The sequence below is a fragment of the Hyperolius riggenbachi genome, chromosome 10, assembly GCF_040937935.1.
Source record: "Hyperolius riggenbachi isolate aHypRig1 chromosome 10, aHypRig1.pri, whole genome shotgun sequence".
NCBI lineage: Eukaryota > Metazoa > Chordata > Amphibia > Anura > Hyperoliidae > Hyperolius > Hyperolius riggenbachi.
In genome coordinates, this window is record NC_090655.1 from 33,851,688 (window position 1) to 33,877,293 (window position 25,606).

General features: G+C 46.6%; 1 protein-coding gene across 8 annotated transcripts in view; it reads right to left on the minus strand.

Moving 5' to 3' along the window:
* Positions 1-25,606, minus strand: part of LOC137533846 (alpha-2-macroglobulin-like protein 1) — a 220,453-nt gene that overhangs the window by 121,608 nt on the left and 73,239 nt on the right. For 6 of the 8 annotated variants that reach the window (XM_068255094.1, XM_068255096.1, XM_068255097.1 and 3 more), the window contains exon 18: positions 19,643-19,712. In XM_068255094.1, the coding sequence (XP_068111195.1) occupies positions 19,643-19,712 (70 nt within the window). Of the gene's footprint in view, positions 1-13,156; positions 13,235-19,642; positions 19,713-25,606 lie in introns of all 8 variants that reach the window. The other 2 variants (XM_068255093.1, XM_068255092.1) reach the window with 2 other exon arrangements.

Consider the following 25,606-nt stretch of genomic DNA (forward strand, 5'->3'; position numbering starts at 1 on the left):
CCATTGGTCCTTAGCAGACCAATGGGGTTCCTTCTGATTTGAAGGAACCCCATTGGTCTGCTAAGGGCCAATGGGGCTCCTTGGAGCCCAAATACAAAGATGCTTTAGAGAGCTCTGAGCTATATAGCTCAGAGCTCTGTCGGGTGCAGGACGCTAAGTCCCGCTGGCTCTCGCTGCCCTCCCCGCCTCTCCCACATGTCACCTATATACATGCTGGCACCCATGGGTGCCAGCATGTATATGGGTGACAGGTGTGGGCGGAGTGGACGGCGGGAGCCGGCGGGGACTTAGCGTTAGTGTATGCGGCGGCTGGCGGGTGAGCGGCGAGTGACGTCGGGTGCGGTGGAGTTACAAAGTAACAAACTTGTTACATTGTAACAACTTTGTTGCATTGTAACTGATTAGTATATTTCCGAGGATATTGCGTGGGAACTGGCTTTTAAAGGGACAGGTAAGTATTAATGGTTAATTAAGAATATTAAAGGACTTTTTTCGTGTTTATGTTTTTTGTTCAATTAAAATACTTTTTCTAAGTGTTTGTGTGTTTATTTACTTTTAACTCTTAAAGGAAATGGGTAAGGGGTACAAGTACCCCTATACTCATTTCTCCTGGGAGGGAGGGTGGGCATCAGGGGGACCCCTTTTTAAAGGGGACTCCCAGATGCCACCATGAACCCCCCCCAGGAAATCGCGGCCTCCACCTCCACCGCCCATCGGAGGTGGAGAAGAGCCCCTTGTCCTTGGATTGGACAAGGGCTCGGAGGGGGAGGGGAAAGCTTGGCTGCCCCTCCCCTTCCGAGACCCCCCAATCCATGGACCATGCGGGCTGGTATAGTCAGGGTGCGGAGCCCCACGCGGCCGGTGCTCCGCATTCTGGCTATCCCAGTCTGCATGGGGGACAAGGGGTTAAAGAGGTCTGGGAGGGGGGACCCCACGTCGTTTTTTTTTATATTTCCCACACTCAGAACGAAGTAAGTAAAACTCTTCCCACTTGGGGGAATCTATGAAAATAAAACACTATTGTTACCTGTGCAAAAAAAACTGACATTTTCCGCATTTAAAAGACATTTTTGCCCTTGAAACTTAAAAATCGATTTTCTCAAAAACTATAAGGTCTTTTTGAAAAAAAAAATTTCCACTTATTCCCACTGATCCCCTTAATATACCCTGTGAATTTGGTGTTCCTAAATTTTAAGCAGGCTTTGCTATTAACCGTTAAAGTCGGCGGGTTTTTAAATGTATATATTTTTCCTTTGAAACTTTAACATCGATTTTCTCAAAAACTATAAGGTCTTTTTGAAAAAAAAAATTTCCTCTTATTCCTTCTGATCTCCTTAATATATTCTCCAAATTTGAGGCTCTTAGCACTTAAGGGGGCTTTGCTATTAACCCTTAAAGTCGGCGGCTTTTTTATATTATACGGGAGCGTAATATTACGCGATCACGGCAGACTGTGTAATTTCAATGGGAGTTTACTGTCTTACGCGTAATTTGTTACGCGTAATAACGTAACCTATGGTCTATGCGTAATTAATTACGCGTAATACCGTAACCTTACACGTAACGCTTACGGTGCATTTGTAGTGAATTACGATGCGTAATTACGCTAATGCGTAATTTCGGCCCAGCACTAATTTAGAGTTAAAGCCTTATCGTTATTTAGCGTTAACACACAGAACCCTCTCTGTACCCATCCCTAACCCCTAAACCCCCCCTAGTGGTGCCTAACCCTAACACCCCCCGGTTGGTGCCTAACCCTAAGACCCCCCTGGTGGTGCCTAACCCTAACCACCCCCCGGTTGGTGCCTAACCCTAAGACCCCCCTGGTGGTGCCTAACCCTAAGATCCCCTGGTGGTGCCTAATCCTAACCAACCCCCTGGTGGTGCCTAACCCTAAGACCCTCCTGATGGTGCCTAACCCTAAGACCCCCCCTGGTGGTGCCTAACCCTAAGACCCCCCCTGGTGGTGCCTAACCCTAAGACCCCCCCTGGTGGTGCCTAACCCTAAGACCCCCCTGGTGGTGCCTAACCCTAACCACCCCCCGATTGGTGCCTAACCCTAAGATCCCCTGGTGGTGCCTAATCCTAACCACCCCCCTGGTGGTGCCTAACCCTAAGACCCCCCCCAGTGGTGCCTAACCCTAACCTTGACAGTGTTACATTAAATCCATTCACCGTTTTGCAGTTAAATAACGTCTGCAGCTTGGCTTATGTAGGGCGCTATTGATAAATAGCGTTACTGTGGGCAATCACATCCGGACCAGTGAATAATGGCGCACAGCGCCTATGCATAAAAATGGCGCCGCATTAAAAAGATACGCTTATCGCTATTTATCGTTAGTACTGCATAATAATGGCGCACAGGGAAAAAAGAAGAAAAACGGCACACACTAACGTTATTTATCAATAGTGGCACACACTAACGTTATTTATCAATAGTGGCACACACTAACGTTATTTATCAATAGTGCCGTTCATTTGTCAAACAGCAGACCTTATTGCCCACAGTAACGTTATTTATCAATAGCGCCCTACATATGCCAAACTGCAGACGTTATTTAACTGCAAAACGGTGAATGGATTTAATGTAACACTGTCAAGGTTAGGGTGAGGCACCACTGGGGGGGTCTTAGGGTTAGGCACCATCAGGGGGGTCTTAGGGTTAGGCACCACCAGGGGGGTCTTAGGGTTAGGCACCACCAGGGGGGTCTTAGGGTTAGGCACCACCAGGGAGGTCTTAGGGTTAGGCACCATCAGGAGGGTCTAAGGGTTAGGCACCACCAGGGGGGGTGGTTAGGGTTAGGCACCATCAGGAGGGTCTTAGTGTTAGGCACCACCAGGGGGAGTCTTAGGGTTAGGCACCACCAGGGGGGGTCTTAGGGTTAAACACCACCAGGGGGGGTCTTAGGGTTAGGCACCATCAGGAGGGTCTTAGGGTTATGCACCACCAGGGCGGAGCAGTGCTTTTCAGCGCTGCAGTACTAACGATAAATAGCGATAAGCGTATCTATTTAATGTGGCGCCATTTTTATGCATAGGCGCAGTGTGCCATTATTCACTGATCCGTTTTCAAACTGTTCTTTTTCTGAGTTTAAATACCATTTTTTCTTTGCATTTTTAAAATCGATTTTCTCAAAAACTACAAGGTCTTTTTAAAAAAATATGTTTTTGACTTGTACACACTATTCTCCTTAACATAAATATCAATGTTGGTAGCAATAGTATGTATTGGGGCTTTGTTATTTACTAGGGATGGGACGAATCCACAATTTCTTCGAATCCGAATCCGGATCCGAATCTATAAAGGTTCTCGAATATCTCGAACCTTTCGAATCCCGAATCTAACGAATCCTGCACATAAGAATTGTGCGATCCGTGGTATAGTTGCCCGCAGTATAGGTACCCAGGCATAGGTAGCGAGGTAAAGGTGCCTTCAGTATAGCTAGCTAGGTATGGGTGCCTTCAATATGGGTAGCTTTCAGTACAGGTAGCAAGGTATAGGGGCCTTCAGTATAGGAAGCAAGGTATAGGGGCCCTAAGTATAGGTAGCAGGGTATATGGGCCTTCAGTATAGGTAGCAGGGTATATGGGCCTTCAGTAAAGGTAGCAGGGTATATGAGCCTTCAGTATAGGTAGCAGGGTATATGGGCCTTTAGTATAGGTAGCAGGGTATATGGGCCTTCAGTATAGGTAGCAGGGTATATGGGCCTTCAGTATAGGTAGCAGGGTATATGGGCCTTTAGTATAGGTAGCAGGGTATATGGGCCTTCAGTAAAGGTAGCAGGGTATATGGGCCTTCAGTATAGGTAGCAGGGTATATGGGCCTTCAGTATTGGTAGTTAACTAGGTATAGGGGCCTTCAGTATAGGTAGGTAGGTAAAGGGACCTTCAGTATAGGTATATAGGGTATAGGGCCTTAAGTATAGGTAGGTATGTAGGTAGGTATAGGGGCCTTTAGGTAGGTAGGTATAGGGGCCTTTAGGTAGGTAGGTATAGGGGCCTTTAGGTAGGTAGGTAAAGGGACCTTCAGTATAGGTACAGGGTATAGGGCCTTAAGTATAGGTAGGTATGTAGGTAGGTATAGGGGCCTTTAGGTAGGTAGGTATAGGGGCCTTTAGGTAGGTAGGTGTAGGGGCCTTTAGGTAGGTAGGTAAAGGGACCTTTAGTATAGGTAGGTATGTAGGTAGGTAGGTATAGGGGCCTTTAGGTAGGTGGGTAGGTAGGTGTAGGGGCCTGTAGGTAGGTAGGTAGGTATAGGGGCCTTTAGGTAGGTAGGTGTAGGGGCCTTTAGGTAGGTGTAGGGGCCTGTAGGTAGGTAGGTGTAGGGGCGTTTAGGTAGGTAGGTAGGTAGGTATAGGGGCCTTTACGTAGGTAGGTAGGTAGGGGGGCCTGTAGGTAGGTAGATGGGTGGGTAGGTATAGGGGCCTTTAGGTAGGTAGGTGTAGGGGCCTTTAGGTAGGTAGGTAAAGGGACCTTAAGTATAGGTAGGTATGTAGGTAGGTAGGTATAGGGGCCTTTAGGTAGGTGGGTAGGTAGGTGTAGGGGCCTGTAGGTAGGTAGGTAGGTATAGGGGCCTTTAGGTAGGTAGGTGTAGGGGCCTTTAGGTAGGTGTAGGGGCCTGTAGGTAGATAGGTGTAGGGGCCTTTAGGTAGGTAGGTATAGGGGCCTTTACGTAGGTAGGTAGGTAGGGGGGCCTGTAGGTAGGTAGATGGGTGGGTAGGTATAGGGGCCTTTAGGTAGGTAGGTGTAGGGGCCTTTAGGTAGGTAGGTAAAGGGACCTTCAGTATAGGTAGGTATGTAGGTAGGTAGGTATAGGGGCCTTTAGGTAGGTGGGTAGGTAGGTGTAGGGGCCTGTAGGTAGGTAGGTAGGTATAGGGGCCTTTAGGTAGGTAGGTGTAGGGGCCTTTAGGTAGGTGTAGGGGCCTGTAGGTAGGTAGGTGTAGGGGCCTTTAGGTAGGTAGGTAGGTAGGTATAGGGGCCTTTACGTAGGTAGGTAGGTAGGTAGGGGGGCCTGTAGGTAGGTAGATGGGTGGGTAGGTATAGGGGCCTTTAGGTAGATAGGTGGGTAGGTAGGTATAGGGGCCTGTAGGTGGGTAGGTAGGTATAGGGGCCTGTAGGTAGGTATACGGGCCTTTAGGTAGGTAGGTATAGGGGCCTTTAGGTAGGTAGGTATAGGGGCCTGTAGGTGGGTAGGTATAGGGGCCTGTAGGTGGGTAGGTAGGTATAGGGGCCTGTAGGTAGGTAGATGGGTAGGTAGGTATACGGGACTTTAGGTAGGTATAGGGACCTGTAGGTGGGTAGGTAGGTAGGTAGGTATAGGGGCCTTTAGGTAGGTAGGTGTAGGGGCCTTTAGGTAGGTGTAGGGGCCTGTAGGTAGGTAGGTGTAGGGGCCTTTAGGTAGGTAGGTAGGTAGGTATAGGGGCCTTTACGTAGGTAGGTAGGTAGGGGGGCCTGTAGGTAGGTAGATGGGTGGGTAGGTATAGGGGCCTTTAGGTAGGTAGGTGGGTAGGTAGGTATAGGGGCCTGTAGGTGGGTAGGTAGGTATAGGGGCCTGTAGGTAGGTATACGGGCCTTTAGGTAGGTAGGTATAGGGGCCTTTAGGTAGGTAGGTATAGGGGCCTGTAGGTGGGTAGGTATAGGGGCCTGTAGGTGGGTAGGTAGGTATAGGGGCCTGTAGGTAGGTAGATGGGTAGGTAGGTATACGGGACTTTAGGTAGGTATAGGGGCCTGTAGGTGGGTAGGTAGGTAGGTAGGTATAGGGGCCTGTAGGTGGGTAGGTAGGTATAGGGGCCTGTAGGTAGGTATAGGGGCCTCCCATGCCTCCTCCACTCACCGCCAACCCCCCTCCCCGGCCTCCTCCGCACCCCCCCGTGCCTCCTCCGCTCCCCCCCCCCCCCGTGCCTCCTCCGCTCCCCCTCCGTGCCTCCTCCGCTCACCCCTGCATGAATATCTACTCACCTGTCCGTGGAGCGCAGAGCGGCAGAGTGGCAGACCTCTTCGATACTTCCCTGTTCCCTCTAGTGGCCGGACCGGCTCTTACTGATGACATCATTGTAAGAGCCGGTCACTAGGGGGAACCAGGAAGTCGGCGAGAGGTCGGCCGCTCTGTGCGCTCCGCTCAGGTGAGTTGATGCTGGCGAACGGAGGAGGCGCGGGGGGGTCGGAGAAGGTCGGGGGAGGACGAGCGCGGGCGGGGGGAGCGGCGTATGCGGCGATGCAGCGTCGGGATTCGGCGGATTCGGAAAGTGAAAAATGGCGTCGGGATTCTAATCCACGAATCTCGAATATTTCCCAATATTCGAGGGATTCGTGGATTCGCCGGATTCGTCGTCCCACCCCTATTATTTACCAACAAAGTCGGCACAAAATGACGCATAAATTCATACGCAATGACGAACGCATATACAAAGTCAGTTGAATTAACACGTCGTAATTACATATAGGCATAAATGCAAAAATGTACATGTAATTTCACGTAATTGTAATTAGCGGACTACGATATCGCTGTGCATAGCTAAGGTGGTGGCAGGGGTGTGATTAGAGGTGTTGTGGGGCAAGTCATAAAATGTCCCTCTTTCTCATGTCAAAAAGTTGAGAGGTATGGATATACGCAATACACACAATTGCTCACTTCCAGTTCAAGCAATTTCTTACCTTTATCTGGTCAGCTGCGACAGTCAGCCAATCAGGTGTACTGTCTTACACCCTTTGCCTGCCATACCAAATCTAGCAAGAATTGCATAAATTAGCCTTCAGGTGGGAGGCTTCGGATGGGCGTAATCGTTGATTACATCTTTTACAGGGACAGTCGCGTGTAGACATCTCCCACACAGTTCCCTCCCTAATTACTCACCTGTCAACCGCATCCTGAAAGCAGCAAAAAAGAAATGTAAAATCACAAACACTGGTTCGCACGACAGCCGGGTCCAGGGCTGGTCTGCATTTCCCTCTAGGTATCGCATGGTGGTTTAGGGGCCCCAGGCCAGTGAGAGAGACTGGGGTCCCAGGCTGTCGTGCGAACCAGTGTTTGTGATTTTACATTTCTTTTTTGCAGCTTCCAGGATGTGGTTGACAGGTGAGTAATTAGGGAGGGAACTGTGTGGGAGATGTCAGGTGAGTGGTTCCAACCGAAGCCTCCCACTTGAATGCTAATTTATGCAATTCCTGCTAGATTTGGTATGGCAGGCAAAGAGTGTATGACCGTGCTTCTGATTGGCTGACTGGCGCATGCTGACCAGATAAAGGTAGGAAATTGCTTGAACTGGAAGTGAATAATTGTGTGTGTTGCAGTTAGCATTCAGTTTAGAGGCAATGGGGGTGAAGTCCCTGGAGGTGAGAGGTCCAGGGCTCGCCCGCATTTCCATCTAGGTATCTCGTGGTGGTTTAGAGGCTCCTGGCCAGTGAGAGAGATTGGGGCCCCTGGCTGTCATGCGAACCAGTGTTTGAGGTATGGATATAGTCAGTAAATGGAGGTAAGCAGAATAAAGTCTTACATAGGAGCATCACTTCCTCTTCCTGCTTCATTCAGTGATGCACTTCTCTAACAGAGAAGACAGGGGTGACCCAGAAGTTATAACATAGCCAAGAGGGCAGCCGTGATTTATAAATTGAAATAGAATGAAAACTATTTGGTGTAGAACGGCGATTCAGGCAATCAAATGAAGGATGAGAGCACAAGCTACAGAAAGGTATGCGTCTTTAAGTATTTTTCAGTACTGGTCGGAGTCTTAAAGGCATGCCCTTGAGAGGTGCTCCCTTTAACCATAAATACTTACCTATACCTTTAAGAAAATGTTCCAACGCCAATATCCTCGGAAATGTCACACGTCAATATCCTCTCATCTTGCGAGCTCGGCTGTAGCAAGAAAATCAAAGATGCGCACCCGACGCTACACACCACCGCTCCCTGCTGCACAGCACAGCTCTAGCTGTATAGCTAAAGCACAAAAGCATCTTTAAATTTTGTCAATAAACAGACCAATGGGGATCCTCCTGACCAGCTTGCAAGATGAAAGGATATTGGCTTGGGACATTTCTGAGGATATTGGCGTGGGAACATTAAAGGCACAGGTAAGTATTTATGGATAATTGGAAAATTATAAGGAATCTGCCTTTGTCTGCCAAGAATTCCGCCGAGACCCGGGCAGAATCCGCTGCTTCTGGGTCTCAGTGCTTGTTCCCCGCAGATGACACCGTCACTGGCTTACAGGCTTCACATTCTGATAGGCAGAGGGCACATTCCCAGTACTCCGGTCAGCTGACAGAGCGGTGTCAGCGGGGGGCTTGGCTGCCTCTCCCTCCAGGGGCGCCCCTTTACCATGGACCATGGGGGCTGGTGTAGCTCAGGGTGCAAAGCCCCATTCGGCCGGGGCTCTGCATTCTGGCTATCCCAGCCTGCATGAGGGACAAGGGGTTAAAGAGGTTCGGGAGGAGGCACTCCACATATTTTTTTTTTAATTTCCCACACTCTGAACATTAAAAAAGAAAAGTCTCAAAAAATAGGTAAAGTTGCCAGGGATCTTTTTACAGCCATATTGCGGGTGTATAGCGATCCCTGGGCAAAGCGTTGCGACTTCGGAGGGGTTTCCAGGGGGTCCGTACGCACTGCGTCATGAAATTCATGGCTCTTTCTTTTGAAACATGTAAATTTACACTACCGTTAGGATTTGCTACATTATCTGTCATTTATCACATTTAAATGTACATGTTTTTCCTATGAAACTTTAAAATCGATTTTCTCAAAAACTATAAGGTGTTTTTGAAGACTTAAAACAAAAAGAAAAACTTTTCCAATAGGCTCACTGTCCCTTTATTTAAAAAAAAATTGAAAGAAAAAAAAATTCCTTCTAACTTTATGTAAAGGATTGCTGGTTGCAGCAATTATTCACTACTGAATGAGTGCACGAAGGTGCACAGGCAGGGAGCGCATGCATGATTGCGGCAGCGGTGGCTTTTAGTGCCTGACGCCAGTCTCTACTGTAGAGTAGCTATTTAGAACACGAGACTCCCGTCTCATGGAACCATAAGTGGTTAAGGATTAGGAATGATCATTCGGATTCTGTGGAATTGATATTTACGTTAAAGCAAACCTGAAGCGAAAATAAACTTATGGGACAAGGAATTGTATGTATAATACACTGGGGCGCCTGGTCCATCAGGCCAACCAAGCAGTCACCTGGGGCAGCGTGCGATGGGGGGGGGGGGGCAGGTGCTGTCACAGGGGGATGGGGGGTGTGCCCACCTTCCCCCTCCAGATTGTGGGACCCCTGTGGTGAACCGGCCGCAGCGTGTACACAGCCCGCAGCTCACCTCTCCAGCCTGTGGAGTCCTCCGGGAGGCAGAGCAGGGCTACGGGAAGATAGCATCCGAAGCCCTGCACTGGAAACTATTTGTGTCTCTGGTACAGAGCTTTGGGTGCCATCTTCCTGTAGCCCTGCTCTGCCTGTGTCAGCGCAGGACTTTCACAGCGGCTTTCGGCAGGCAGATCGCTGGGGGAGTCTTCTGCAGGTGAGTAAACTGCTTTTTTTTTCTTTTCTTTTTTTTTTACAGGTGAACATTATTTTCTGGTGAAACATTGCCACATTACGATTATTTTTGGGTGAAACATTGCTGTGTTACGATTATTTTCTGGTGAAACATTGCTGTGTTACGATTATTTTCTGGTGAAACATTGCCACATTACAATTATTTTCTGGTGAAACATTGCTGTGTTACGATTATTTTCTGGTGAAACATTGTCGCATTAAGATTATTTTCATGGGTGGGGGGCACCACGGGAGGGGGGGGGGGTGCCACAGGTTTTCTCGCCTGGAGTGATAAAATGGCTAGAGGCTCCCTGGTAAAAATCTAAGAAATAGAACACTAGTAGCAGTATAGGAAGAGTTAAAAAAAACTTTGGTTAAGAGCGTCTCTGTGCTACCACCCAACTTAAAAAGACTGTGACAGTATGAGGCAATATTATAATAAAAGCTATATAACAAAATAAAAAATCAGACTTTTCTTTGCTACTTATATTCTAATCACTACCCATACTACACATATAATTCATTATATCATACTTTTTTTTTTCATTTAAGGTTTGCTTTAAAGGGACACTGTAGGGGGTCCTGGGAAAATGAGTTGAACTTACCTGGGGCTTCTAACGGTCCCCCGCAGACATCCTGTGATGTCACCAGGAGCGTACTGCACAGGCCCAGTATGGTCTGCGACTGCACAGTACGCTCCTGGTGACATCAGCGGGAGTGAGGACACGGCAACGCAGGCGCAGTGGTTTTCAGACTTTAAAGTCTGAAATTCCAAAAGTGAACTGGAGGCGGGCCGGAGCATCGGTGAGTAGCTGCGCGGGCACAGGATGTCTGCGGGGGACCGTTAGAAGCCCCGGGTAAGTTCAACTCATTTTCCCCAACCCCTCTACAGTATCCCGTTAAGTGGTAGTTAGGGCTCCTGACACATTAGGCCCCAAGCAACTGCCTACATTGCCTTGTTGATAACACAGCTCTGTATTTGGTATGTGTGGACTGTGGAGGAGGGCAGGATAGATCACTAGTCAGTATACAGAATGTAGAGTATAGAGAAAGCAGAGATAGCAGTGAAGTCAAAACAGAATGTGAAGGAAGCGGCTATCAGGGTTGCTCTCCAGGACTCCCGAATGCGAATCTACCCGAAAATTCGGGTAGATTTTCCGCGTTGCCGAAGTCAAACCCAAAAGTTTCCGCGTCATGCCAAATCCGAATGTGAAGGTTCCCGAATATGCGCACTCGAATTCGGCCTCGGCTCCAGCCGAGGCCCTGACAACCCTAGCAACCAGTCAGAGGAGGGGAGCCTGGCCCTCCCCTCTATATAAGGTGGCGGCCATGTTGCGGGGCCACGTACTTGCTGTGTGACTTGTGTGGTACTGAGAGCATCTCCAGTGCTGCTGCGTCTGAGCAAGTGAATTCTTGTATTAAACCCAGCGTTTTGCTTCCTATTCACCTCCTAAACACATTGATTGTACTCATATATAGATAGATAGTCATTTGATTGTTTGTAGTCAGCTTAGTGTACTGTGCTAGGCTAGTGTTAGTCTGTGTGCAGGCTAGGCCTGCTAGCCTAGGGCAGCCTTAGCCTACTACTAGCTTAGGTAGGTTAGGGATTATAGTTAGTTGTGTACAGTACTAGTACTAGTTTAGTTAATTTGTACTGCTGTAGTCTGTTAGTTTATAGCTTCAGTACTGTTTTAGTTAATAGTTAGTTACTGACTGTGTACAGGTCAGCAAGCATCTGTTGTGATCTGTGACAGACAGTCATCTGCCCGGCCCTATTGATTGTGTCTGACCGTGTGTGACCGACTTTGTCACCCACTGTCTGCCACATGACTTCGTTATTGTGTAGTACACTAGCTATTTATAGTTAGTTGCGTACTACTACCCGTTCAGTTAATTTCTATTTCTACTGTTAGTCTGTGAGTTTATTAGCTTCTGTACTGTGTAATAAATAATAGTTACATCACAGGCCAGCATCTGTTGTGACCTGTGACTGTCATCTGCCCGACCCTATTGATTGATTGCGTCTGACCGTGTGAGACCGACTTTAATTGTCACCCACTGTGTGGCACACGACTTAGTTATTGTGTAGTACACTAGGGATTTATTAGTTACTTGCGTACTACTACTACCTGATCAGTTAATTTCTACTGTTAGTCTGTGAGTTTGTTAGCTTCTGTACTGTGTCCGGAACCTGCTGATCTTGCTGTTTATTTACAGCCGTGGTACCAATGCTAAGTACCAGGGCCCTGTTACATTGCCTGCTGCCACACGTCACTCCTCCTCCTGCTGCTGCTGCATTTATCCTCCTGCTGTCTGTGTTCCCACCGCCAGGGTCCACAGAATTATGCGCTGCTGCCATGCGCCACGAGCTATTACGCCACAAATTTAGCTATGCTGGTGTTGAAGATAACATTTTACAAGAGTAGAGTTCTGTAAGGGAAAAAACATTAAGTTGGGTTCTAGAGGAAGAATATGAACACAAAACAAAAAAAAGATGGTGGTGGTGAAGAAGAAGAAGAGGAGTAACCAGGTGAAGAAGAAGAAGAACCATGTGACGAAGAAGATGATGAACCAGGTGAAGAGGAAGAAGAACCAGGCGAAGAAGAAGAAGAATCAGGTGAAGAAGAAGAACCAGGCGAAGAAGAAGAAGAAGATGAAGAACCAGGTGAAAAAGAAGAAGAACCAGGTGAAGAAGAACCAGATGATGATGAAGAAGAAGAAGAAGAAGAAAAACCAAATGATTAAAGAAGAAGAAGAACCAGATGATGAAGAAGAAGAACCAGATGATGATGAAGAAGGAGAAGAAGAAGACGAAGAAGAAGCAGGTGAAGAAGAAGATGAAAAAACAATTGAAGATGAACCAGGTGAAGAAGAACTTAAAGAACCAGATACCAGTGAAGAAGAAGATGATAAAGATGATAGTAATGATTGATGACGAGAAAGAAGATGGTAAAACAGAAAAAGAAGACGGTGAAGAAATAGATGGAGAGAACAAAAAGAAGACGGTGAAGACGGTGAAGAAGAATAAACAAGAAATACAGAAAAAAAGTTTTCCACCACATTTTTTTAATTACACCTATTTAAATGTGATTTCCCTTTAAAAAAAAAACGCATCCGTATTTGCGAACACAAATTTTTTCCCGAATTTTGTTAACAAACCCGAACCGAATTCAAACCGAATTTGCGATCGAATTCGAATCCGAATTTGCCCCGGACCCAAATTCAAATGTACCCGAACCAAATTTTGGTATTGATATGTAGATTGTAGAAGTGGTAGTGATGTGTGTGTGTGTGTGTGGGGGGGGGGGGGGGGGGGAGGGGGGCTATCAGTATAGTCTGTACATAGAATGTAGAGCCTGGAGGAGGAGAATTTATTAGTCCAGTCAGTATATAGAATTATTGTGTAGGGGAGGATAGATGTGATTTGTACATAGAATGTAGACTAGAGTGGGGGGGACATATTACCACAGTCAGTATATAGAATAATTGTGAAAAATAGAAGGCCATATTAGAAAAGAATGCAGAACGTGCAGAGGAAAGATATAGTAGCCCAGTCATTTTATAGAAATGTAGTAGAGCTGTGGAAATAATAAATACAGCGAGATAGAGAATGTAAATTTAGGATTTTATACATTTCATTGGCCTTCTAAACAGTCTTCGTGGAGGTTCCGGTTCTAACTCCATTTCCTCACTACTGCCAAAATATCCTGCTGGACAGACAGTTACACAATTATTAGGATTTCATATTTTGCGTGATTAAACTTGCAGTAATTGAGGTCCTTAAACAATCTATTAAAGCATGGCTTGAATCTCATCAGGTTATTATCGGTGTCGTTCTTGAATGGAGGAGATGTAGCTCAGCATTTGACACCTTCATAAAATTCAAAATTGTGCAACATGCTGACCTTTCAATGTTCCATGGAAGTGTTCTCCACCAATGTTATAAGGTATGTGCATATCACTGAGGCTCATTCGATAGACCACCTATGTCAAACTCCATCACAAAGTGGGCCGAAATTGAGCACTGAGCACCAAGTCACGGGCCAACCTCAATGTTAAGTGGCCACCTCCCTCCCTTATAAAGTCCCTTGGTGGCTAATGCCCCCTCACTTCCCTATACAGTTTCCTGGTGACTAGTGCCCACCCTCATCCCCTATACAGTCCCCTGGTGCCACTGCCCAATTGTCCTCCTCCCTTCCCCTATACAGTTGTCTGGTGTCAAGTTACCCTCCTCCATACTAGAGATGGCTCGGATGGTTAGCCGGCGAACTTGTTCACGCGAATTTCCGCTGTTCGAACTGCCAACACATAGCGAGTTCGACCCACCCCCCTATACCTCATCATTGGGCTAAACTTTGACCCTCTACATCACAGTCAGCAGACACATGGCAGCCAATCAGGCTGCACTCCCTCCTGGACCCCCGTCCCCCCTTATAAAAGGCAGCACATACAGTGACACCCCCCCCCCCCCCCACACACACACACACACACACAGGTGAGTCACTGGTCACTGTATATCTGTAAGGGAAGAGCTTTAATCAGCTCTTAAAAAATATAAAGAGATTTATAATACATCCTGCAGCTTTAAACACACAAGCATGGCACACAAGCAGTTAAATAATCTTTCTACCATAGTATACATTCCGCATCAGTTCCATTGTTCTTGGGCTGATATCTGACTACGAGAGACAAGCCTGGGAACCATTGCGGCTGGTTTCAGACTGCAGATTGACAGTAGCGATGCGGTGCAGTCGAGGGACCAGGGCCGGAGCTACCATAGGAAAAAATGGGCAATTGCCCCGGGGCCCCAGAGGTGTCCCTCCCCATCTCAACTGTTGCTCCCCAGGAACTCTGCAGAGTCTGTTATGTTGGGAGGTGATTGGGGGAGGGTCAGCAGCCAGCTCAGGGGCCCAGGAGAGAGATTTGGCTGCAACAAAGGGCCTCTAATGACCCTTTTTGGTCAGGGGTGTCTGTTGGGGGGCCCCCAGGCTAATCTTGCTCTAGGGCCCAATTGTTACTTGAACCGGCCCTGCCAGGGACCGCACCGCTTAAAACAGGCCTTTCGGAGATTACCATGCTGATACGCTGTAATCGCCGTCTGGCGGCAGGGCAAGCAGGAAGTGGAGCTCTAGCGCTCATTTCCTGTTGGCGAATCGATGACGTGCGCAGAAGTGTATTGCTAAAATATGCCTCCGCGCATGTGTGTAAAACTGCGGCGGTCCATTTAAAAACATGCGCGTCGCCATAGACCAGGATAGGCAGGAGCTGCACAGTAACGAAGGTATGCGGTCGCGTTAGGGTACTTCCGGCGCAATTCCCCCTAGACTTTCATTGCCCTAGCAGTAGGCTTCTGTAAAATGCCGCCCCACACCAATGTGAAAGAGCACTTAGGCTAACAGAACTGCAGGACTTGGTCATACATCACATTGTCATTCTCCTTCCAAGTAATCAAATCCCTACATAGTACCAAGTTTATAACAACTTTTGGTGCTCTGCAGAAATTCAACAAGGTTTGTCGCTCTACAAACACTTAGATTTGGTATTATTTAGAGATCTAATCTATAGCTGGAGCTGCACTGTCTGGAAACATATGACAAGGCTTCTCATTACTAAGGCCCGGTTCACACTTGCGGTGGCCCTCCGGAATCGCCGTGCCGGAGCCGCACCGCTTGCAGAACGGACAGAACGGACGCACGGCATAGCAATGAAAGCCTATGCGTCCGTTCACATGCGTCCGTTCTGCCGAACCGGAGCCGGACCGGATCCGGGCCGGATCCGGACTCCGGCCTCCGTTCCAACATGCGCTATTTTTTCATCCGGCTCCTCCGGCAGCCGTATCCGGGGTGGAGCCGGACTGCACCATCCGGCCAATACAAACCAATGGGAACCGGAGAGCGCACAACACACTGGCTGAGAAATCCGGATGTTCTACCCCACTTCCTATGGGGATTGTTGCGGCGATATTGGATGGGGACACATGGGCAAGCATTTTGGAGTGGAGCAGCACAGCTGGATCCGGATCCGGAGATGTTGGCAGCATGTCGCAGGTGGAGGTGAGTGCTAAACAGCAGAGGGCCTGATTCCACAGGTCCCCCTTCTGCTGACCTCCCAGACCCCAACATTTTTTTTGTTTTTAACGTAACTTTTGCCAAACGGATCCGGATCGCATCCTGATGGACACCTGATGCAACCTGACCGGATCCGGATCGGATCCGGATCAGAACCGTACGGTTCCGATCCGGATCCGGTCCGGATCCGGTCAGGTCATCCGGTCCGTTTGGCAAACAACCGCTAATGTGAACCGGGCCTTAGTGACCTGCTTTGGGAGGCACAGTTGAGCTACTGGAGACAGACCTAATCCCAAGTTTTTGAGATAAGAAACAGGGACACTTAAGCCACACCGCTAATCATGCCCCCGTCACAACCTTAGTTATGTGTACCATAAAGATTTCATAACAAAAACGTGGTGTTTTAAAATTCAAACCACACTGGTCCTTTCTATCCTGGTTCATATTCCTTCATATTAATATTTGAAAATAGGAAATATATCAATTCAATTAATGGGAATAAAGTTTAGTGTCAACTAAACAAAAAAGTTTCAGTTGAAAAATACATATATTTACACATATCTCTACATCAGTCCTGAAAGAGGGACAGATGAGGAGGAAAGAGGGACAGGGAGACTGGATTCCCAAAGAGGGACTGTCCCTCCAAAAGAAACAAAACTTGCATGTGGAATACTGGTACAGAAGATTCCATTTAGATCCACTTAGATAGGTGACAATATAACTGAAGATTGGGTCAGCACAAAAATATGGTGGTCTAAAGTTGGCCTTACATTAAGCGACTTGGCAGCCGATTGACCATGTTGCATGTATCTATCAGACTGCTGCAAGATGTAGGGCTCCCATGCTCGATCTGGTGGTAACTGTGTGTGATGTCAGAACAAGCGACAAACACGTCCGAACCCCCAGCACTGCCCCCTAGTGTAAAATGTGCCCCCCAGAGGCCCATGCAGTATACTTTACCTGTCTGCGTTTGCCGCTGGCTCCATGCTCCGTCCTCACAATCGTGGCCACGTGCGTGATATCACACACGCGATATCACACACGCGCCCACGTTAAGCCAGCAACCACGTGGGGCACGTGTATGTGGGCTGAGGATAGCATGGAGCCAGCGGTAGACACTAACCAGTTAACTATACTGCATGGGCCTCCGGGGGGCACATTTTTACACTAGGGGGGACAGTGCCAGGGGCGGCAAGGTGGTGGATGTGGCGTCACAAGAACGATTCCCGAGATATTTCATGCTGAAATCGATCAGGAATCGGCCTGCGGTGTATGGGCAGGCAACAGATCTCTCTCTAATGTAAGGGTACCTTAAAGAGAACCAGAGACGAAGCACCCTCATGTATTTTATTACATTTATCAGTGGGAACATGACAGTAAACACCTACCCTGCTTTTAGTTTCATTGTTATCTGCTTAATTAGTCTATTAGCAGCTGTGATAAGAATCCACCGACTATTCAGTCGAGGTTTGACCTGGAATCATTATAGCTGAGTCACTCTTCTGTGGAGTCTTTTCAAGCCCAAGCCTGCCACCTCCTGGCTTAGATTTCCTGCTTTGCATACTGAGAGCTGTGATGACATGGGAGGGGCTGCTGCTGCTGAGAGAGTGTGGCTGCAATATGATCCCTGTGTGCTCGGTGTGCACTCTGCCTGGATACTGTAGATACTGATGATGACTGCAGTTTCATTCCTATGAGAGACACTTCCTACAGGCAGCTGTACATCATACCAAAATGAAAGCACACAGATGAAAGGCTGCAGCAGCCTAGTTTCATATAGCCTAGACAGCACATCCAGAACAACTCATAACCGGCGGCCATATTTGATTTTTCCTGGCGCAATAATGGATAAAAAACACTAAAAAAGGCACGCCAGAACTACTGCGCCTGCGCAGTACAGCCCGGAGGACGTCCGATGACGTCAGCGTGCCCGCGTGGGACGCAGAAGAGCCCGTCCTTGGAGCGCAGAAGAGCCCGACCTGGCAGCCGGCCTGGCCAGGTCGGGTCGGCCACCGAAGACGACCGGAAGCCTCTGGAGCGGCGGCGAGGGCACCTCCTGCCTGCCACAGGCTGGAGGAAGCCCCAGGTAAGTGGATAGGGATTTTTATTTTTTTACAGGTTTCCCTGAACCTTTCCTTTAAGAAAGTCATCCCCTAGTAAATAACAGGTAAAATGTTTAGAACCATAACTATCTGCTGCTATTCAAAATGCTGGTTAGTCTTAGCACTTTAGCATCCAATCTCTGAATAGGAGGAACCTCTTAGTTGTAGGTTATAACTAAAAATCAAAGTGTCAGTGCAATACAATTTACATGGCCCAAAAAACCAACATGTTTCACCCCCTCACAGGGAGCTTTGTCAGGAAAAAAGTGCAATTTGCATTTGACACATTACCATATATACACTACATAGCACACAATATATATACAGTATAACCCAATGCAGAGCTGTGACAATGTGTATACTGTATAGCCCAATGCAAAACTGATCTTTCCTAATACTGCAACCAGCGCATAGAATTCTGTAGTTTTATTCGGCCGAATAATCCAGTCTCTGAATGGGCATTGCTTGAACCCAGTAGGTAGCACTGGCAAGATTTAACTATTCCCCTGTGATATTTCATATTTACCAAATTAATACAAGGGGCCATATGCAATTTACTTTTTCTCCTGAGTTTTCTACTAGGTGATATTTTTAAAATTGTCAATATTTTAAAATCAGCAGAAAGAAAGAAAATACTCAAAATCATTTTGACAGTACTTTTGCACCTACTTTTTGGTACCTTTCCAATTGCAGAGTGCTGAAAAGCTACTTAAAGGGGAACTTCAGCCTAAACAAACATACTGTCATTAAGTTACATTAGTTATGTTAATTAGAATGGATAGGTAATATAATATCTTACCCACCCTGTTTTAAAAGAACAGGCAGATGTTTGTGATTCATGGGGGCAGCCATCTTCTTCATGGGGCAGCCATCTTTTTGGTTGAAAGGAGGTGACAAGGAGCAGGAGACACAGTTCCAACTGTCCTGTGTCCTGATAACCCCTCCCAGCTGCACACGCTAGGCTTCAAATGTCAAATTCAAAATGTAAAAAATAAAAATTGCACCAAAACAGCAGAACGAGAACAACAACATCAGAAATCCCATCATGCTTTGCACAGCATTAGGGGGAAAAAGCCCAGGCAGTTTTCTTCTGTGCAGCTAAAAATGAGGCTTGGATAAGAGAAACAAAGTTCTGATGCTGTGAAACTCTTAAAGAAACACAAAGCCTTTTCAGTGCTGCTGAGTCGATTTTTAGTCCGGAGGTTCAAAAATGGAAGAAGAAAATTTATCTCTCAGGAGAAAGGTCCAGTGAAAAAGTTAATTGCATATGGGCCAAAGTCTCTATAATTTCAAAGACCTTTTAGGAGAATGTTCTGCATTTTTTTTATGACAACTGACCTGAGAGGGATATAGGAAATGCCCAGAACAGGAACAAATGTCACAGGAGACCTTAGGGGAAAAAAAGGCACACCGTGGGCGCCTATTGTAAAAGCCGCGATTTGTGGCAAAACACAGAAATTTGGGCACACAGTGGAGCCCGCTATCGGGCACCTCCCGGTTTTTACAATAGGCTGCTATGTGCAGCTAGCGTGGTAGATTTCAGCGCAGGAAGGAGCCTGATGATCGGCTAAGGAGCTAAAGCAGCTTGCGGAAATGAAATTGTGGCATGCATGCGAGGCTGCCATATTTATTTCCTTGTAAACAATACCAGTTGCCTGGCAGCCCCGCTGATCACTCTGGTACTAGCAGTGTCTGTCTGGATCACACCTGAAACAAACATGGGAAACCAGGCAATTTTTATAAAAATGTTCCTAAAAAGGTACTAAACATGGCAGCCTCCATATCCTTCTCAGGTCATTAGTCCTTTAAGTAATCGTACACGTCTAACTTCGTGCTGCAAAAATCTAGGAAAGTAAAAACCTGTAGCTACCACAACCTGCAGCAAGATGTGCTAACTTCACCTGTAGGTGGCATCAGTCACTTGTCTAAAAAAGAAAGAGACGCTTACCCATACGTTCAGTTTTGCAGGTAGTGGGAGCAACAATGTTCCAGCTACTCACTAGGTAGATTGTCATCTCCTGCCAGGATAAAATACAACAGCTGTCAAAACACTTGTTAATCTGATACATATTCAGAGGATATATCACTACTTTGGGTGCCACATGGTCACATGATCTAGATGAACCCCTCCTCCCCACCCAGCCACCACCACCTGGATCCGGAGAGGCGGGGGGGAGGGTAGGCAAGAGCTGCAGTGAACCATGAGGCGCATAGACATGTGAAAAGACAGAAACTCAATGACACATTTTAAAGGAGAGATACTCCAGCTCCTCTCCTGGAGCGACATCCTGATTAAGGGGCACGCTGTGGCATGCTTAACCATACCAGGTCTCCTGCAGCTTGACCCCTTTAAGAACAGGTTTTTTTGAATAGATTTCAGTATGAAATATTAAAACAAATCTATCAAACCGCAGCATTACACTGGACAATCCAGTACAACACTTAGAGATCAGGGATGAGCAAACGATGAATTCCAAATAGGTTTAATTCGGAATTCATCCAGGTAATTAGCACACCTGAGGGGGGAAGGGGGGGGTAAGGCGCTGGAGGGTTAAACTTACCCAGGAGCATTCTGCTTTAATCTGTCCGATGGCGCATACCAATTCTCGGTCACGTGACTACCGCACTTCCTCCTTCAACCCGAAAGGAGGAAGTGGGGTAGTCACATGATCGGGAATTGGATCGCAGCGTGGGACGGATTAAAGCAGAAGGCTCCTGGGTAAGTTTAACCCTCCCTCTAGGTGTGCTACTTACCTGGATGAATTCAGAATAAAACCTATTCGGAATTCCTCTGTTGCTCATCCCTGATTGGGATGTCAATCTGCTGCCCGGATCAATCAATATCTTTAATCCGGAGGGATTGAATCGGGCTACTTGCTGCATCGGTTTTTAGCAGATTCGACGGGAATAGAGATGGGCCAAAGTATTCACCAGGTGAATAATTCCCAGCGAAGAGCGCGTATTCGCATTCGCCACCTCAGGTGAATACATGGTGGATTCGATTTGCCCCCTATACATCATCATGGAGCTAAACTTTGACCCCTTACCTTACAGTCAGCAGACACATGGCAGCCAATCAGATAGCACCCCCCTCCTGGACCCACCACCCTCCTGTAAAAACGCCAGGCAGCCATATCGGATTCATTATGTGGCTGCAGTGTTAGTGAGAGCAGGGAGAGAGCTACTGCACATAGGCAAAGCGTTAGCTAGGTCTCTGTTCTGTGTCCTCAGTGCAGATTCTTGCTACCACATTGTCCTGAACAGCTAATCCCTTTTTAGGGCTGATTCATTGTTTTTCTTGCCATTGTATTGCTCTTTTGTGGCCAGTGCACAAGTTAGCTGTTGGAGACAGGTCTGCTGGTCCTAGCAGTGCACTGACCATAAGCTACCTTCACACCATTACTGGCATCTAGTATCCATTGGTCCCTGTGTAAAATCTTAGTGCTGTAGGAGACAGGTCTGCTGGTCCTAGTAATGCACCGACCATAACCCAATAATCCTTCACTCCACTACTGGCATCTAGTATGATTAAACTAGTTGATCAAAACGCGACTCTGCGTCAACTCCATAATTTTTGGTGGGACATTTGCCATGGATCCCCCTCTGGCATGCCCCTGTCCAGATGTTAGGCCCCTTGAAACAACTTTTTCATCACTTCTGTGGCCACAAACAGTCTTTGTAGGTTTAAAAATTCTCCTGCCCATTGAAGTCTATAGAGATTCGCAGATTCGCAAATTTTTTGCGGAGATTCTCAATTGAAATTCACAAACCCAAAATTTGATATTCGGCCCATCACTAGACACTATGCTGAATATTGACAGGAAAAGAAATAAAAAAAATAAAAAATAAAAAAGTTGAGAAATATATGGCTACCTTAACTGTAAAATAGATGGCAAAAACTTTTTCCTCCATACGAAGAGGACATCTCCTTGTCCACCTTTGTACAAACCTAGGGATGATAAGCTCACCAGCCAAGTTTCTGTATTGCCCTCTTATGTATTTATACATTATTCAGGTCACTAATCAGTTTGTTCAACCTTTCTTGGAAATGTAGTCTCTTAAAAACCATCTTATAGTGAATGAGGGCCTATTGGCTTTGTGTAGCGAGCTCATCTTTTCTGGGACGGTCCCTTGTGACCCTCACACTTACAGCAATATTTTCTTTCAGACAGAGCTGGATCATCCACAAGCAGCGATGGGCCGAAATTTTGCATCGAAATTCGCATTTTTGCATTGTAATCGTAATGCGAAATTTCAGGGAAAATCGTAATTGATTTCGTATGTAATAGTAGTGTTTCATAATTTCGCATAATTTTTCACGTAATGTTGGCACAATTTCATGAAATTTTGTGCCGACTTTGGCAGTTAATAGCAAAGCCCTCATACAAGCTATTGCTACCAAAATTGGTACACAGGTTAAGGAGAATAGTGGGGACAAGTAAAAAAAAAAATTTCAAAAAGACATTGTAGTTTTTGAGAAAATCGATTTTAAAAATGCAAAGAAAAATGTATTTTAAACTGTAATTTTTCCAAGTTTAAAAACATTTTTTCTTTGCATTTTTTAAACTGATATTCTCAAAAACGACATGGTCCACTTGGAAAAATCTTTTTTCCCCTAGTACCCACTATTACCTTTAACCTCCTTGGCGGTATGGATGAGCTCAGCTCGTCCATGACCGCTGGAGGGCGCCGCTCAGGCCCTGCTGGGCCGGTTTTAACAAATTTTTTTTAAAACACGCAGCTAGCACTTTGCTAGCTGCGTGTGGGGGACGATCGCCGGCGCTCACCACCGATGCGCTGCTACCCGCCGCGTAAGGCCCCCCCCTCCCAAGACCCCTGCGCAGCCTGGCCAGTCAGTGCCAGGCAGCTCTGAGGGGTGGATCGGGACTCCCGATGACGTCACGACATTGTCGACGTCATCACGATTAGTGGTGCTCAAATACCCCTTTTCAAAATTCGAGTTAGGTCGAATTCGAATAGTAAATTATTCGAGATCAGTCGAATATTCGAGTCGAATAATTTTTACTATTCGATTCGACCTTGGAATTCGAGCTCACTATTCGAGTCGGTATTCGAGCTCATTATTCGAGCTGACTATTCGAAATGGCCTTAAATAGCTTCCAACACTTGTTTTGAGGGTGAATGATGCAAGAAACCTCTTTTTTTCCAAGTAACAACAGCAAGTGATTATGTGGGGATGTTCCTTTAAAAAAAAAAAGTTGAAAAGAGAAGTTGTGTCCAGAAATTTGTTCAGTACTGTATATACTTCTACTTCTTCTTCTTTATCTTCTTCTTCTATATCTTCTTCTTCTATATCTTCTTCTATATCTTCTTCTTTTATATTGTCTTCTTCTTCTTCTTCTTCATCTTCTTCATCTTCTTTTTCTTCATCTTCTTCATCTTCTTCTTCATCTTCTTCTTCATCTTCTTCATCTTCTTCTTCATCTTCTTCTTCATCTTCTTCTTCTTCTTCATCTACTTCATCTTCAACTTCTTCATCTTCTTCTTCTTCTTCATCTTCTTCTTCATCTTCTTCTTCTTCATCATCTTCATCTTCTTCTTCATCTTCTTCATCTTCTTCATCTTCATCTTCTTCATCATCTTCTTCTTCTTCTTCTTCTTCATCTTCTTCATCTTCTTCATCTTCTTCATCTTCATCTTCTTCATCATCTTCATCTTCTTCTTCATCTTCTTCATCTTCTTCATCTTCATCTTCTTCATCATCTTCTTCTTCTTCATCATCTTCTTCTTCATCTTCTTCATCTTCTTCATCTTCATCTTCTTCATCATCTTCTTCTTCATCTTCTTCATCTTCTTCATCTTCTTCATCTTCATCTTCTTCTTCTTCATCTTCTTCATCTTCTTCATCTTCATCTTCTTCTTCTTCATCTTCTTCTTCTTCATCATCTTCATCTTCTTCATCTTCTTCATCTTCTTCATCTTCATCTTCTTCTTCTTCATCTTCTTCTTCTTCATCATCTTCATCTTCATCTTCTTCATCTTCTTCTTCTTCATCATCTTCATCTTCTTCATCTTCTTCTTCTTCTTCATCTTCTTCTTCTTCTTCATCTTCATCTTCTTCATCTTCTTCTTCTTCATCATCTTCATCTTCTTCTTCATCTTCTTCTTCTTCATCATCTTCATCTTCTTCTTCTTCATCTTCTTCTTCTTCATCATCTTCATCTTCTTCTTCTTCATCTTCTTCATCTTCTTCTATATCGTCTTCTTCTTCACTTATTTCTCTTTTCAAATTTTTTTTTTTAAAGAAATGCAGCTATTTTTGAGCGTAACAAATAGCTGGTGGCGCACGCATGTTGGAAGCGCCATTGTATGTGCTCCCTGGCAGTGGAAACACACAGACAGCAGGAGGTAAATTCAGCAGCAGGAGGAGGAGGATGAGTGTGTGGCAGCAGGCAGTCAATGAGGCAGGCAGCGTGACATAATAGCCCTGGTACCTAGCGGTGATACCAGGGCTGTAAATAAACACAGCAGGCAGGAGGTCCCAGACAGCGGTCGTGCAGCCCACATTGTGTCCAATACACAACTGGGACAACACAGTTTTCAACCCGGGCACCTCAGAAAAATTAAACCTTTTTTTTTTTTTTTTTTATGGTTTTGTAGTTTTGGTTTTACAACCAATTACACAGATATAGCTATTTTTTGACGTAATAGCTGGTGGCAGAGTGGCAGCAGAAGGTAAATCTGTGTACCCTGGCGTTGGGAAACACAGACAGACAGACAGCAGCAGCAGCAGCAGGAGGAATGGAGGAGTAATGTGAGCAGCTATTGTTTGACGTAATAGCTGGTGGCAGAGTGGCAGCAGAAGGTAAATCTGTGTACCCTGGCGTTGGGAAACACAGACAGACAGCAGCATCAGCAGGAGGAATGGAGGAGTAGTGTGAGTGTGGCAGCAGGCAGGCAGCGTGACATAATAGCCCTGGTACCTAGCGGTGATACCAGGGCTGTAAATAAACACAGCAGGCAGGAGGTCCCAGACAGCGGTCGTGCAGCCCACATCGTGTCCAATACACAACTGGGACAACACAGTTTTCAACCCGGGCACCTCAGAAAAATTAAACCTTTTTTTTTTTTTTATGGTTTTGTAGTTTTGGTTTTACAACCAATTACACAGATATATAGCTATTGTTTGACGTAATAGCTGGTGGCAGAGTGGCAGCAGAAGGTAAATCTGTGTACCCTGGCAGTGGGAAACACAGACAGACAGCAGAAGGGCAGTACACAGCAGCCCACTGTAGGTGTAAAATGTGTGGCTGCAGGCGACGTAATAGTCAAAGTGAACCAGGCTGGCTTAGTGAGCAGGAGCCAGGAGGTGGTAAAGGGTGGTAAGGCACATTAACGATGGTTCTTAGCCAGTTCATGTCCCCCTCTCGCCGACAACAGGGGCCAGGAACTCGCCTTCCACCCACGCCTGGTTCATCTTGAGAAACGTCAGTCTGTCCACAGACTTGTGAGACAGACGTGAGCGTTTCTCGGTGACCACACCACCAGCTGCACTGAAGCAGCGCTCGGACAGCACGCTGGAAGGGGGGCAGGACAGCACTTCCAGGGCGTACTGCGCCAGCTCGCTCCAGATCTCCAGGCGCTTGACCCAATACTCCATGGGATCAACAGGGGCATCGCTGTCAAGCCCGCTGTAGGACCCCATGTAGTCAGCCACCATGCGGGTCAGGCGCTGGCTGTGACCGGTGGAGGATGCTGCTTCATGCACCTCCTCTCTAGTCACTGCTGCCGGAGCCTCTACAGTCCTGTAGAGCTCGTGGCTGAGAGACAGCAGGTCTGTGGGGCGCTTGCTGCTGGATGCAGGCACCTGCTGCTGCCTCTGTGCTGGCTGCTGGACAGTGGGGGTGGAAGGCTGGGGGAAGGCTTCCTCCAAGCGCTCAACAAGGGCCTG